The sequence below is a fragment of the Podarcis erhardii genome (assembly GCF_964252035.2).
Source record: "Podarcis erhardii genome assembly, chromosome: 5".
Lineage (NCBI taxonomy): Eukaryota > Metazoa > Chordata > Lepidosauria > Squamata > Lacertidae > Podarcis > Podarcis erhardii.
The window spans coordinates 101,217,198-101,231,914 of NC_138509.1; the positions used below are offsets into that span (position 1 = coordinate 101,217,198).

Here is a 14,717-nt window from a genome sequence, read left to right on the forward strand (position 1 = left end):
CAGCATCTTAACTTTTCCAGAAAAGGTTCGGGAGATCCAGGAGAAACTTGAAGTCTTCATTGAAGCCCTCCATCAAGAAGAGAAGTAGCTGGTCCGCACAGGTAAGGAGCTCTGGGTGGTGACTGAGCAACTGCAGCGCTCTGACGCTGCCCAAAATAGGCCTGTCTTGCTCTTGTTAACACAGCCAGAAAGCAGGAATCCCCCTTCGTCTTGCCAAGGGACTGTGGGCCTGGAAGGGCCCTAAAAGGTTGTTCCGTTGATCCTCCTGCTGCTTCATCCAAGTCTTCCAGAATTTTAAGATGCTCCCCAAGGGTCATCTCTGACAGACGGCCACCCAACTCTGCTTAAAAACCTTGCAAAGGAGCCTATTCCACTCCTGAACAGTCCTCACCATCCAAATGTTCTTCCTATGTTAGTCGGAATCGCCTCTTGACCCCTCAGCCACCGTAACAACCTTCCTAGCTGATTGGAGATTTGAATCTGGACCTCCCGGTTCCATCATGACACACTGGGGGGGGGCAGGCATTGTGCCCTGTGATGCCCCATGCTCTGGGCCAATCTGAACGAATGAATCTTTATTTGCATCAGCCGTCGGCCATAGCAATAAAACAACAATACAATATCCAAAGAATAGAAATAAAAAGTCAATTATATAAAATACATTTTGGGGTTTTGAGTCAATGGTCAAATAGTGGATCTTATTCTGATTGCCCCAGCTAAAAACCTTGCAGCCTTTGCTGTCGCCTGCTCGTCTTGATCTGCCAAGAGAAAGGACACGATGGCAGTGGCTGGGCGACCAGGAATGGACAATAAAAGAGGGGTGATAATCTCATTCCTCAAGTCTTTATAAAGAGTGCAAGCCAGAAGGGCATGTGCCACCAATTCAGGACTGCCATCTCCACAGGGCCATAAGCGTTTTCATGTGGAATCTGTTGGAATCGTCCCTCACATCCAGCCGAGGGCAAGACATTCAATCTGGGCTGATCTTTTACCCTTCTGGGGTAAAATATCTTTTACCCTTCGCTTGAGGAATGGCGCCAGGGACCTGTCTCTTGATTGAGATACCTGGCGAGTGAATGGCGACCCAGGATGGGAGGCGGATTTTCTCTTCCCAGCAAGCAAAAATGACTTGGTGGGGATGGGGTGGGGTCCTCTGTCCAGTCTCTCTCTGCAAATTCAGTCCATTTGTGTTTGTGTTTCAGCAGAGCTTCTACAGGAAGACAAAGCCCCTCTTCTGGAACACACAAAGCACTAGAAATGGCCCCGCGGCGCCTCCCGGTCCTCCTCTCCTCCCTGTTGCACTTTTTAGGGGTGTCCCCAAACATCTCCCAGGGAAAGGAGACAATTGGCAGGAGGCAACGAGAGGCCCTGGCTGCCACCTGCCCTTTGGAGGCCGGTGGCAGTAATAATGACGAGGGAAGCAAGCCTGGCAATGGAAACCTATGCTTTCTTACCTGGAAATGATGATGCCTTGAGGGTGGTGTCCAGATTCTGCAAGTGCTCCCTCTCTCTCTTTTTCCAGGGAGGGGCCAGAAGTAGGGGGTTTTTCTTTCTGGGGTGGCAAGACCCCTTCCGCCGCCTCTAGTGGTTTTAGCCGGTCGGGGGCTCCTTTGCATGGCGAACCCGAGGGGCTTGAAATAAAATTTTAGCCTTTGTACATACGTCGACAACACCTCCTACGTAATGTTTGTTTGTTTGTGTGACGCAGCGCATTGAGGGACCCTCCAAGCAAGAGCAGCTGCCTTTCAATGCTCTTCTGGGGAGCCAGATCTTGACTGAGGCACTGGAGAGAAGCTGGGCAGGGGGGAGTGAGCCTGGCGGGGGCTCCCAGGCTGTGCCCAAACAGGCACCCGGGGGCCCATTCATGGGCATCTGGCTCCAAGAACAGCATCCTCCACTATCCATTTCACTGCAGTTTGGTCTTGGGGTGGGACTGTGGCCAGCTCCAGATAAATCGTTGCACATCAGCTGCTTTTGAGACATGTGGAATAAGCGCCTTAGAGAGGGGAAAGAATCTCCAAAGAGATTTGCTCTTGGCCTGCGTAGCAGGAGCAGACTCTGGAGGGAAAGCTCCTTTCGGGGACTCACCCAGTTTGGTTTTTTTATGCTGCAGGGCTCCGGTGGCTTTTGGGCGGGAGAGGGGACCCTGCCGTGTGCTAGTCACGGCCCTCCACACACAGCCCCTTTAAACCCAGCCGTCTCCTCTCTGCATCGTGGAAGAAACTGCCCCCTCTGTGCAGACACTCGTCACCCCCGTTGAGCAGCTCCAAGCATCCATTGTGGGATGACTGTCGTTTTGCGCCAGCCCTAAATGCAGAAATGTACGCTACCAGTAACATTTCCTCTCCCGCTTTTTGAGGTATCTTTCCAAATCTCCTTGTGCCCGCTCTCTCCCTCCCCATCCCCACTTCTGCATTTCTCTGCCTTTCCACCTCTGCACAAGTGACTTGCTGGCAGGCTGCTTCCTTCGATGGGCTATGCAGCGCTGCCTTTACTTTCTCTCCCCTCGTCCTCCGGGAATCCTGCCTTGCTGCACTTCGCAGTTGGGAGGTGTGGTTTGGTTTGGTTTGGTTTTTCGGCAAAGGGGACACTGCCTTTGCTGCCCCCTTCTTCCTCCGCATGGTGTTCTGTGAAATCCGGAAACAAGATGGGCGGGGAGAGGCAGCTGTTGCCAAGAACCAAAATGAGAGTGATGGGAGATGGGAGAGAGCAATCCTCATTCCTCTGCTATTAAAAAATAAAATGAGATGGCATTTTGTGTGTTTGTATGTGTAGCAAATGCTTTCGGCCGCACGCCAGAGATTCTGTGCCCTCAATGATGCAAAAGCCTCTTAGCTGCTCAGGCCTTCCTAGAGGCAACTTCAGGATCTCCTAAAAAGGGGTGCTGACCCATCTCTTACCGCCTCCCCCCTGCCCCCCCCCCAATCCTCTTCTCGTACTTCCTTCTGTCTGGTCCACTTTTCAGTTCTAAGCCTCTGTTGCCGACCTGACGTTTAGCATGATGTATCCCGTGGAAGTTATTTATTGAATGCAGATGTCATTGAAGGAAAACAAAATAAAGAGAGGTTTTGAGCACTTAAATTTCTTACTCTCTTCTTTATTTGCATGCCGCCCATCTGCCCCAAGGGCTCAGGCGATGGGGCAGGACCCCCAGCTCAGCAGCAGAGCACCTGCTGTGCTGCAGGCAGTTCAGTTCCCCCGTGGCTCCTCCGGGCAGGGCTGGGAAAAGGCTTTCTGCCTGGAACCCCCAAGAGCCCTTTCTGCCAGTCAGCCCTGACCAGGCAACACGGTGCCCTTCAGATATTGGTGGACTACAGCAGCCATCTTCCCACGCTGCCTGGACCCGACAGCGAAGCTGCATCTTGGAAGAGTCACGCTAATTCAAGAGGGAGATGCTCCATGTTTGTGTGCTAGAAAAGTGAAGGCTCAGTGGTTACAGGACCCCTCTCAGCGGTGGGCAGGGGGGCCTCCCTCCCTCCCCCCCCCCCTCTCTCTCTCTCTCTCTCTCAGGTGAATCCCAGAAGCGCGCAACAGCATTTGGCCTTTTCTTAAAACACTCATCTTTCAGCCCCTCAATTAGCCAAGATGGATTGCATTTGGTAAAATAGCGAAGTGCTGGATATTTCTTGCTGATCACCGAGTGCAAAGAAAATGGATTCCACCCCCCTTTTAATTATCCCAAGCCAACATATCAAGAAAAGGGCAGCCGACTACATTTTACTTGAAACTGTATTAAAACAAAATTACCCTAATTATCTTAAGATTTGCTTGAACACAGAAATTATAGTGCATTACTCGGGAGTTTGTCCATCAATCCAGCCCACGAACTTGCAGAACCAGCTTGACGGGCACTTTTAACGGAAGAGTGGGGTGTGGGGGCTGTTCATTCCAGGCGGATCTGAATCCTGGTGGCTCCTGGGCTCAAATCCTGCTTGCTGGCTGGCCAGTCGGAGAACAGGATCCTGAACAAGGCAGGGCACAGACCTGATCCGGCAGGCTCTTCTTATGGGCAAATGCATCCATTGAGAGAAACTCGATCCAGTTTATGATGCCTTATTTTTCAAATAAGTCCCCGTGAAAACTCGCCTGCATTTTAGTGCAAAGTTTATCCTGGCGCATCTATTTTTCTATATGTTGCTTGCAAAACTCGGAGGAGGGCCGCTTCCAAAGGATGGCCATGTTACCACTTTGGAAAGTGCAAATCATCCTAAGTCCAAAGGGAACCAACTTCCTTCCACCTCCTTGCCTGCAGCCCCTCCACCCATGAAAATGCCCCCCAAAATGTTCACACCTCCTTCCTGATTTCTCAGATGCAACATTGTTTCTCACAAACCAATGGAGAATATCTGAAATATATTCAGATCTGTGTATCTGAAGAAGTGTGCATGCACACGAAAGCTCATACCAAGAACTAACTTAGTTGGTCTTTAAGGTGCTACTGGAAGGAATTTTTTTATTTTGTTTTGACAATGGAGAATAGTAAAAGAAGATGAAAACGCACACCAAGGAGACATTTTTGGCACAGCGCTAAGAGAGAAGCATCATTTGCCCAGAGAGAGAGAGGCTTGGAAGAGCCTTTGATGCACAGATATGACACGTTTCTTGCCAGCCTCTCCCCACAATGCCTCTTTTCTGTTTTCGTGTGAAAACCAACATCCTCCGTCCTGCTCCAAGCCCATTAGCATTTGCAAAGGCCCTGCTCCATCGCTGGGGGGACGACATGGTGCCCACCCACCCACCCCTCCTGCAATGCACTCGCCTTGTCTATTATGCGGGGGACACAAAGGAGCCCAGAGGCGGGCAGAGGCCTGTCCGATCTTGTCATGTCGCAGCCGCCCCCCCCTCCCCTGAATGGGCTCTGAGGTAGGTAAATTAATTCCAGGGCGGGCGGTGGGCGTCGGATTCCTTTGTGACCCTGCTCCTGTACCATTTGTTTTGGGGCTTGTCGGAGGCTGAGGGACATCTCGGGCCCTTTTGTTTCCCATAATTTCCTGGCAGGTTGGGGAGTTAATGCAAGCCATGTCTGCACCCAGCCAAGCAGAAAACAGCCTGGGTCGAAGGCGGGCGCGCTTGGCGCTGCTGGGGAGAGCGGCTGCATGGAAGTGTCAGGTTAAAGGGGTGGGGGACAGGCAGGAGCCCCCAGAGCCCCCTGCTCAGGTTTCAGCAAAGCACAAGGGCTTGCACACCTGTTCCGCAGCTGCCTGCCATTCTCCCTCTGCGATGAATGATGGCCTGTTTAAAAGCTGGGGCTGCAGGCGTCTCCTGCTCCCCCCGCTGCACTCCAGCCCTCTGGAGGGAGACTCGCATCTGGGGGACAACCTGTCCCCTTGCAGCAGATCCTTTGGAATGATGTGGGTGAGAAGAGAGCGCTAGATGGATTGGGGAGAAGGCGGAAAAGAAATTCGAAGGGGTGTCCGAGGGCTGTCTGGTCCAAGCAACCGCAGTGCAGGGATCTCGTCAAAACGGCCACCCACCCTCTGCTTAAAAACGTAGCTCAACTATCTAAATGGCTGCCAGACTGAAGGTGGAGCAAGCTTGCTTTCTGCTGCTCTGGAGGGGAGGACCCCAACCACAGGGTTCAAATGGCAAGAAAAAATATATATTCCAATTAAACCTCAGGAAGAACTTTCAGGTGGTAAGAGCTGTTCCAAATTGGTACTCTCCTTCCTTGGAGATGGTTAAGCAGAGGTTGAACGGCCTCCTGTGAGGGACTCTTTAGCTGAGATTCCTGCATTGCAGGGGGTTGGACTAGATGACCCCTGGGGTCCCTTCTATGAAACCTCCCAAGGAAGGAGAGTCCACTAGGGAGTCCATTCGACTCTTGAACTTTTCTCACTGTTCTTCCAAATGCTGAGTTGGAATCTCATTTACGATCCTTCAAATCAAGCCTGCTCCATCTTCTGTGGGGCACAATTCTGCAGATATCTGAAGGTGGCTTTCTCCTCTCCAGGCTAAACATACCCAACTCCCTCAACCCTTCTTCGTAAGGCTTGGTTTCCAGATCACAGCCGCTGTTCTCTGCACAGAGCAAGGTACAGCCCCCCCCCCATCAGTTGAGTTTGGGGGTAATTACAGAGTTGATCATGGTTGATTCAACTGCCAAATCATAACCCAACTCTCTGCCCTCCAGATCTCGCTGACCTGTCATTAACAGCTCCCACTCCAGTACCTATAGTCCAGCCTTTGCCAGCCTGGTGCCCTCCAGCTGTTTTGGACTAGTCACTGGGCCTGATGGGAATTGCAGCCTGAAACACCTGGAGGGCGTCAGGTTGGCAAAGGCCACTGAGTTACAGGCTTGCAGTTTGCTGGTGGAAAAGGGAGCCATTGGGCATGAGTAGCCTAATTACCAGAGCCAGGGGTCACCAGTGTGGGACCCCTCTAGATGCTGCTGCTGAACCCATCATCCCTGACAACTGAGCCATGGTCACCGGCATCCACACAACGTCTGCAGGGCACCAGGTTGGCTATCCCAGGGCTGAATATCCCTGAGAGCTGGTGCAGAAATCCAGCCTGCCCTCATTCTGCTGTCCACACCGCTTCTTAGCAGCTGCGGCAATGGCGGTTTAGGTGAGTGCGGGCAACTACTTTGATTATATTGTTCAGCCAAGTGGCCACTCTGCATCTGGGGGACTGAACTTCCGTTCTTCTACCCTCCCTTGGCAGGTGGTCCTGATCCTACTCCCCGCTGCATTCCAGGGAAGTCGAAGCCCCACCCATTTCAGTGGGCCTCCCCGCCCTCTCCTCTTTATTTCTACTGGGTGGGCCCTCTGCAACTTCCCTCCCACGCTGCTGGCAGAGTCCCAGTTGCTGTGGTTTGTCGTGCAGGAATCTCTGCAAAATCATCCCCGGCAGATGGCCATCGCACCTCTCCTTAGAAACCTCTAGCAGACGAGTGAGATGCACCCTGAGAGTTGGGCTTACCTCCTGCAACCTTTTCCTTCGTGGAGAGATTCCATTGTTTGCCCTTGGGAGGTTGCCTGCCTTCTGCCAGGGAGCAGGAGCTGTGCGGGTGAGCCACAGGGGCTGTCCTGTGTCTGGGGGGAAGAGCCCACTTAAGAATGCATGGAGAGCCCAGCTGGATCCGGCCTAAAGGGGCCCATCTCATTGAAATAAAGAAATTAAGGTCTTATGTATATAATAAAGGTTCATAAATGTACCAAGCAAACACGTACATAAATATATAAACCACATGTCTCAAGCTGCACAGGAGACCAGCCATGAAGCCATTTTGACTCCCAAACTGACCAGGTGTTTTCTCTGTAAAGTCAAATGGAAAAGCCTCCCCATTGTCAAATCCTGTCTTAAGGATATGTCTGTGTATGAATAGGGTGAGCCTGTGACCTGGCTCAGGAACTAAGTATTTATCATTACAAAAGACTGGCCAGGCTTCCCAGGGTATCGATCCAGTAAGCATTAACAGGTAACTTGTCAGGCAGGAGGTAAACAACGCACTCAGATTTCTGTTGTAGACCAACCCTTTCTGTGATGTAGGTATGATGTGTCTGGGGGTGGTCTTGGACTCCAAGATGGACTCTAACCTGGGTTCTGGGTCTTCCTACTTCTTCTGCGTGTGAAGGGGGCACCCTGTTGCAACAGTTCAATAAAGATCAGGCTTACGAGCTGCTTTGCTTCTCAGTATTCTCTGCTTGGCCTCTGTTCTTTTCTCCGACCGATGGAGAACCTGCAAAGGACTCTAAAAGAGCTCTTGTGTCCCAATAAGGGCAGATTTTTGTTTATTACATCAACCAGCAGCCTGGTCTCACAGCAGCCGGCCAGATGCCCCAGCAAGGAACCTGCCAGCAGAATCCAAGCACCAGAGCAACAGCTCTCCCTCCTGTGGTTCCCAGCTACTGCTATTCGGAAGCATTGGTGTCCCCCAATTGTGGAGACAGAGCAGAACAGTTATACCATATAGTTATGGGGGGGGCAGGGGCTAGCCAGATCTTCTGCCCTGGGTGAAGCCTCCAGAGGGGTCCCATTGAGGCTCCCCGCCTGTGTGTGTGTGTGTGGATGCAAATGTGCCAACCTGGGTCTTTGACCAGGGTGAAAAGAAGTCGTTTTTTGCCCCTGTAGCCATTGGTGGCTCTCTTCTCCTCCCCACACTTGTGGGGACATGGGATGCTGCTGGTGCCCCACAAGAGGCTTTGCTCCATGAAAAGATCCTGAGGCCGTTGAGCCTCTGGAAGAGATTACGGGAATATTCATGGCTCTGGTCTAGAGGATCAGTAGGTCACACACAGAGAAAGGGGAGGGGGTCCTCATCCTTTGGACAAACAGCCCAGAAAGGCAGGAAGCCACCCCCCCCATCCCAGCCAGCTTCATGGACTCTCCCCGTGTCTCTTCATCCCCCAAGAGCTTTGCCTGCGCCAACTGGGGGTCTGGTGATCTGACTCGGCTTTCTCAAGTGGGGGCTTAGCGGCCGGATGAGGCCTTTTGTGTGCCTGAAGGAGAGCTCTGCTTTCGACCGGGATGTGAAGAGGCTCTGAGCACATCTGTGCAGCCAGAGGGGCTTGCAGGATCAACCCAGGGAGTCCAGCATCCTCTTCTCACCGTGGCCAACCAGAGATGCCTGGGGGGGGGCAACAAAGAGGAGTCAAACACAGGAGCAATGCCATCCCCTCCCGGGCTTTCCAGAAACGGGGGTTCAGAACCATTATTCCCTCTGACTCTGCAGCAGAACATCGCTGGAAGCCCTGGAAGCCCTCGCTTGCCCTCTCCTCCTCCATGAATTTGCCCAGTCCTCTTTTACTGAGATCAAACTTGGTGGCCATCACTGCCTCATGTGGGAGGGAGTTCCATAGTTCAACTCTGTGCTGCACATAGAAGGACTGTCCTCTGTCCTGCATCTTCCAGCTTCCACAAGTTTTTTTGTGTTATGGGAGAGGGAGGAAAACTTTCCTCTGCCCCCTTTCTCCCTGCCATGCCTAATTTTATCAACTCCTCTTATTCACCTTGTCTCTAAACTAAAGAGTCTGAAACTCTGCACGCTTTCGCTCCATCCCCCTGAGTAGAGATGCCAAGAGGGGTTCCTGGGACTGGTGCCCTGTAGGTCGATTGGGCCCCTCCATCCTCTCCTCTTGCATCTAGTGACAACAATCGCTGCTTATAAGCACATATTAACTTCGCCTATCCTACCTCACAGGGCTGTTGCAAAAATAAAAGTGGGAGGGGAGGAAGACTGAGCCGGCCTCGAGCTCTAGCAACAGCTTTTATTAACCCATGCCTCCTTTCTCTGCCCCCGGAGCGGCCGCTGTGAGTCGCTCAGGCACCCCTTCTCTGCTCTCCTGAATATGTTCATCTTGAGCTGGCCAAGCATGATGTCAACACTCCTGGAAGCCCCAAACGCCTTCCGTCCAGTGGCAAATATTGAACTAACATCTTGAGCTTGATAACCCCGTCCTGCCCCCCCCCCAAGAGCCCAGCTTACAGGGTTGTCTCCTTTTGTCCCCCTGAAGTGCAACTTGGCGATGGATCCTGGAATAATGCTCTCTGTGTCAACACCCCGCCAGGGCCAGGCAGAGCCCCCGCTGTTTGCTCTCCCACTAGAACATTTCCACCTCCCCTGCGAAGCCAAACGCCAGCAGCCCCGCGGCCTGCCATGGTTACGTCCCAGCAACCCTGAAACAAGCCGCTCCTGGCAGCAAATGGGCGGGAAGATGCACTGCAGAGTCCTGCAGTCTGCCTTTTTTGTGCGTTTGAGAACCAACGAAAGGAGGAGGAGAAATATTGATTAATAGCAACAGCGGTAGGATTTTCAGAGGTGCAACTGGGCAAGTGAGGCCCAAGTCATGGGAATGTCAGTAGAAGTTCCCTGCGCTTTAGCAATGGCGGGGGGGGGGGGTCCCGTAAGCAGAGCAAGGTCCCTCCTGGAGTGGGCAACTGGAGCTGGGCGCCTCTCTGCCTGCTGCCTTGGTCAGGGGACATTCCCTGCGTTGCAGGAATTTACGTATAGGTTGAGGGGTTTGCCCCTCCAGCAGATATCACGCACATGCAGCCCGCTACCAATTCAGCACAATCACTTTTGTGACTTTTGTGATTTGTCCCCACCAAACACTTCGTCACAGTTTCTTCCTATCTATTCAAAGGGCCTCTGCTGCACAATACCAAATGTAAGTATTCACTGATATCTCTGTACTGGGAAAATTCAGAAATTAATATAGACATGTGAGCTCAGCTCCTCAGCAGCCCCTCTGCCTGAGTGATAATCCCTGGCCTCCTGATACCTGAGGGCCAGACAGGTAGCCATTCCAGAAATAACAAGCCCAGATGAAGACAAAAGGGTGGTATGAACTTGGCTGGGAAACAGGGAAATGTAAATGTCTCTTTTGTTCCACTTGATGAGTGTTTGGTGGAGGGCAAGGGGAACCATGGGGCAGGGTCCAGGACACCCAGATGCCTGCCACCAGACCTCCCCTTTCATGATGTAACCGTGATGTATGAGTGATGTAGTTTGGAGGGTGTAACATGGGGATTAGCAGCTAATAAAAGTTTGGGGGCTCTTTTGTTCGGGGCTTCCATCTTGTTCCACCTGGTGGCAGGTAAAGAGCAAGCCGACTGGCTGCCCTCAGATTTCTCTCTTACCGCCTGTCTGTGCTGCTGAAAGGGATCAGGCAGGAAGGCAGACCACTTCGAGTTCCAAGCAACCAGGATGGGGACAGGGGGCATTTTTGCATGGGAAAGCATGGGGAAATGGCTGGGGCCATTCTGTGGCCTCTGCCCCCCTCCCCCCACACCTCCTGGGGCATCTGCTTCCCTGCCCCCCCTTCTCTTTGGTCCCAATCCCCTTCCATGGCCCGTCTCCATCTCCTCCTGGGCATCAAACCTTCTCCGCCTTGCGGCAAGGAGGCCTTGGGAAACAGGAGCCTGGGTGAGGTGGAGGCACCCATCTTCCTCCCCTGGCAGCCCCCCCCCCCCGTTCACTCTTCCGGCCTGACTGCTCCCCCCCCCCCAGCCCTCATTGATCATGTGGGCACCCCCTTTTGGCAGCTAGAGACAAGCAACCATATTTCCGATGAGTTGCCTCCATTGTCTCCCCGTTTCCTCCGACCACCAAAGCAGCTGCGGAGCCTTGGCCCCCCCCCCCAGGACAAAGCGCGTCTCTGGCTTTCAGGGGAGAACAAGGCTGGCTGTGTCCCTATGAGGAGGGCACCGCCAGGGGAGGAGAAGGGTCCTCTTCTCCCCACAACAAAGCCACCCTCTTTTTTTCATAGAAAGGGGGCATTTGGGGGCAGCAGGAGAGGATGAGTGGGTGCTGGAGGCCAGGCACAGAAGAGCCTTTCTCTGCCCCAAAGCACCCTGCGGATGCTGTCATCCTTTCTCCGTCTTTGGGGTCCAAGATGATGGCCTGGAGAAAGCCAAAGGAAGTGGCTGGGAGGGGGGGGAGAGGCCCCTGCAAGACCAGCAGGGCTATTGGGGGGGGCACATTGTCCTGAGTGGCACAGAACAGGCAGGTGGGAAGGCGTTTGGGCAGCAGGGTGGGCTACCCAGAGAGAAACAAGCAGTGCCACTGTGGAGGATGGCTGTGGAGGCTGCTCCACTGCAGCTCCTGCCACGGAAAACGTCTAGCGGTTTTTGAAAGGATTTCCTCCTCAACATCTCAAAGACACACACACACTTTCCTGCCCCCCACATATTGTATGCGTCCTTAAGGCCTTTCTGTCAATCTCCTATTCTCTGGCCAAGCACTCAGCCAATCCTGGCCCCAGAGTCTAGCGATGGCAAGGAGGTCTCTCCCTGTTTCTCTTGCGCCAGGTGGGGCTCCGGGCAGAAAAGCTCGCCCTCCCCCTGTTGTTATGCGCAGTGGCGTAGCGTGGGTTGTCAGCACCCGGGGCAAGGCAAGTAATTTGCGCCCCCTAACCCGTGGATTTGCGCCCCCTAACCCTAACCCCCAGATGTTGCGCCCGGTGCGGCCGGCCCCCCCTGCACCCCCCACGCTACGCCACTGGTTATGCGCCCCATTGTGGGAAGCAGCCCTGTGGGGTAGCACTGGCCACCCAGAATCCTGCTCTGGCTCTCAGCATCCTCAGAGCATCTTTCCCCAAGGCCAGGGAAGCAACACAGAAGGGGTCCTGCTTTGAGGAGCTTTTCAAAGAAGAGGTTCCATATTTGTTTCCTGACCTTGCAAAGCCTCTTCCTTTGAGGGTTTTTGAAATAATAAAACAAAATCTAGTGGTGTGTAAATTTTATGAAGTCCCTGGCCATTGGCCCATGTTAGCTGACTGGGTGGTGGGGATCCAAGCATGGGAGCAGCCAGGATTTACTGGCTGGGGGCAGGTTTCTTGTTGGGGGGGCAGTACCCAGTTATCAGCAACACAACTGGTCAGTTAGTTAATTATTTTTATTTATTTACTTAATGGGGGGGGACTGCTGCCCCCTCTGGCTTTGCCTATGGGTCTAAGGAGATCCTGCAGTTTGGTCAGACTCATGTTTGTAGCTTCGAGAACACTGTCCAAGATGGTTGGACAGTGTTCTCGAAGCTACAAACATGAGTCTGACCAAACTGCGGGAGGCAGTGGAAGACAGGAGTGCCTGGCATGCTCTGGTCCAGGGGGTCACGAAGAGTCGGACACGACTAAACGACTAAACAACAACAACTAAGGAGATCCAAAGGACCCTCCATCTTGCTGCAACACAGCAGCCAACCAGATGCACCCACCTCTTGGGAAACATGCAAGCAGGATGTGATCTACGTGGGGCTACCTTGGAAGGTGACCTGGAAACTACAACTAATCCAGAATGCGGCAGCTAGACTGGGGACTGGGGGCGGCCGCTGAGACCACATAACACAGGTCTTGAAAGACCTACATTGGCTCCCAGTATGTTTCCAAGCAAATTTCAAAGTGTTGATGCTGACCTTGAAAGCCCTAAACGGCCTCGGCCGAGTATACCTGAAGGAGCGTCTCCACCCTCATCGTTCACCCCTGACACTGAGGTCCAGCTCTGAGGGCCTTCTGGCAGTTCCCTCCCTGTGAGATGTGCGGTTACAGGGAACCAGGCAGAGAACCTTCTTGGTGGTGGCGCCTGCCCTGTGGAACGCCCTCCCACCAGATGTCAAAGAAATAAACAACTATCTGACATTTAGAAGACATCTGAAGGCAGCCCTGTTTAGGGAAGTTTTTAATGTCTGATGTTTTACTGTATTTTTAATATTTTGCTGGCAGCTGCCCAGAGTGGCTGGGGAAACCCAGCCAGATGGGCGGAGTATAATTATTATAATTGTTGTTGTTGTTGTTGTTGTTGTTGTTGTTATTATTATTATTATTATTATTATTATTATTATTATTATTATTTAATCACAAGAGCACCCTGCCCTCCTGTGGATTCAAGAAGCATGGCTGTCTCTCAGCTGTGGAAGCAGAGCAGAGTCACCCTGCCTCACCGCTGTCCATTGTCGTCTTCTCTTCTTTGAATTTGTCTCAGCTTCTTTTAAAGCCCTCCAGGCTGGGGGCCACTGTTTCCTCCTGCAAGAGTGTGATCCATAGTTTTATCTATGCGCTGCATGAAGAAACCCTCTCTGGTCTCTGTTTTGAACCTTCCAGCATTCAGGTCTCCTCCATCTCTGCCCAGGCAGTCCAAGGTAGCCCACAGCAGAAAGCCGGAACAGCGGGAAGGAGAGCAAAAGGGACCGGAAGCACTTTCCACTTTTCCAGAATCACAGAATCGTAGAGATGAAAGGGACCCCGAGAGGCATCTAGTCCAATCCCCTGAAATGCAGGAATGGCAGCTAAAGCATCCAAGAAGACAGATGAGTTAGGGAAACTTTCTTTAAGAAACAGATAAACATTCCTGGAACTTAAAAGAGGGTTCCAGAATTTTCTTCAGTGTGTAGGAGTGGCACTCTAGGCTTGATTAGTGTCAGCTGGAGGTGAAAATAAAAGGAGGAAGTTGCAGGATGCTGTCAGGAGTGCGTGCAGGAGCCGGGCCCTGTGACCAGTATGGCTTCGCAGGACTGGGGCCTTCCTAAGTTTGTTCTGAAGAGGCAATGCGCGGCCGCACAGGTGAGGCCGATTGGTAACTCACAGCACCTGGTGGCAAGAGCCGGGAAGGGATATAAGGTCAGCATTTTCCCTTCAGCTCTTTGCCACAGCAACACACTTCCTGCCTTGCTGCGTCTGACTCCTTGCTGCCTGATCCTCAGACGCCTGACTTCGTGACTCCTGGCACTCTGACCCTCGGACTCTTGGCTTTCTGATTCCTGGCTTCTGGACTCCTGTTCCTGCTCCTACCCTGCCATCTTGCCCCCGGTTCCGACGTCCCCACTGTTGGGATACTAACACCCACCTGGGACTTCGATCACCCATGAACACGCACACTGACAACAAGGTTGGAAGTAAGACAATTTGTGCTGCTGGTACTGTGAGTTTTGCTGTGTCAGGATTGTTAATTACTGGACTGAGATTATAGTGTGCCAGAGAGATAAATAAGGAATGTCAATAGCTTGTATATAAAAAGTAGCAGAAATGCTTGTGCAATCAGCCAAGCAATGAAGAAGCTCTTGACTGTGGATCTGAGTATGACTCCTGTTCTTGTCCTCTGCCTCCGGGGAAAACTCTGCTACAAACCGTAAGAAGTGGTTTTACCAAGGTGTCACCACAGACACTGTTATGTACTGAGTTGGATAGGATCCAAAAGGCAGCAGTCTGATTGGTCCTAGAACGATAGGATCCAGAATGCAGCAGTCTGATTGGTCCACAGGAGCCACCCAATCCAGCTCCAGG

At 52.5% G+C, this 14,717-nt stretch overlaps 1 protein-coding gene across 5 annotated transcripts in view; it reads left to right on the forward strand.

The window, feature by feature from the left end:
• OPA1 (OPA1 mitochondrial dynamin like GTPase) overlaps positions 1–1,672 on the forward strand; it is a 58,303-nt gene extending 56,631 nt beyond the window's left edge. For 4 of the 5 annotated variants that reach the window (XM_081862206.1, XM_081862209.1, XM_081862208.1 and 1 more), the window contains 2 exons: positions 21–101; positions 1,206–1,672. In XM_081862206.1, the coding sequence (XP_081718332.1) occupies positions 21–88 (68 nt within the window). In that variant the 3' untranslated portion in view covers positions 89–101; positions 1,206–1,672. Of the gene's footprint in view, positions 1–20; positions 102–1,202 lie in introns of all 5 variants that reach the window. The other variant, XM_081862207.1, reaches the window with a different exon arrangement.
• Positions 1,673–14,717: the final 13,045 nt, after the last annotated feature.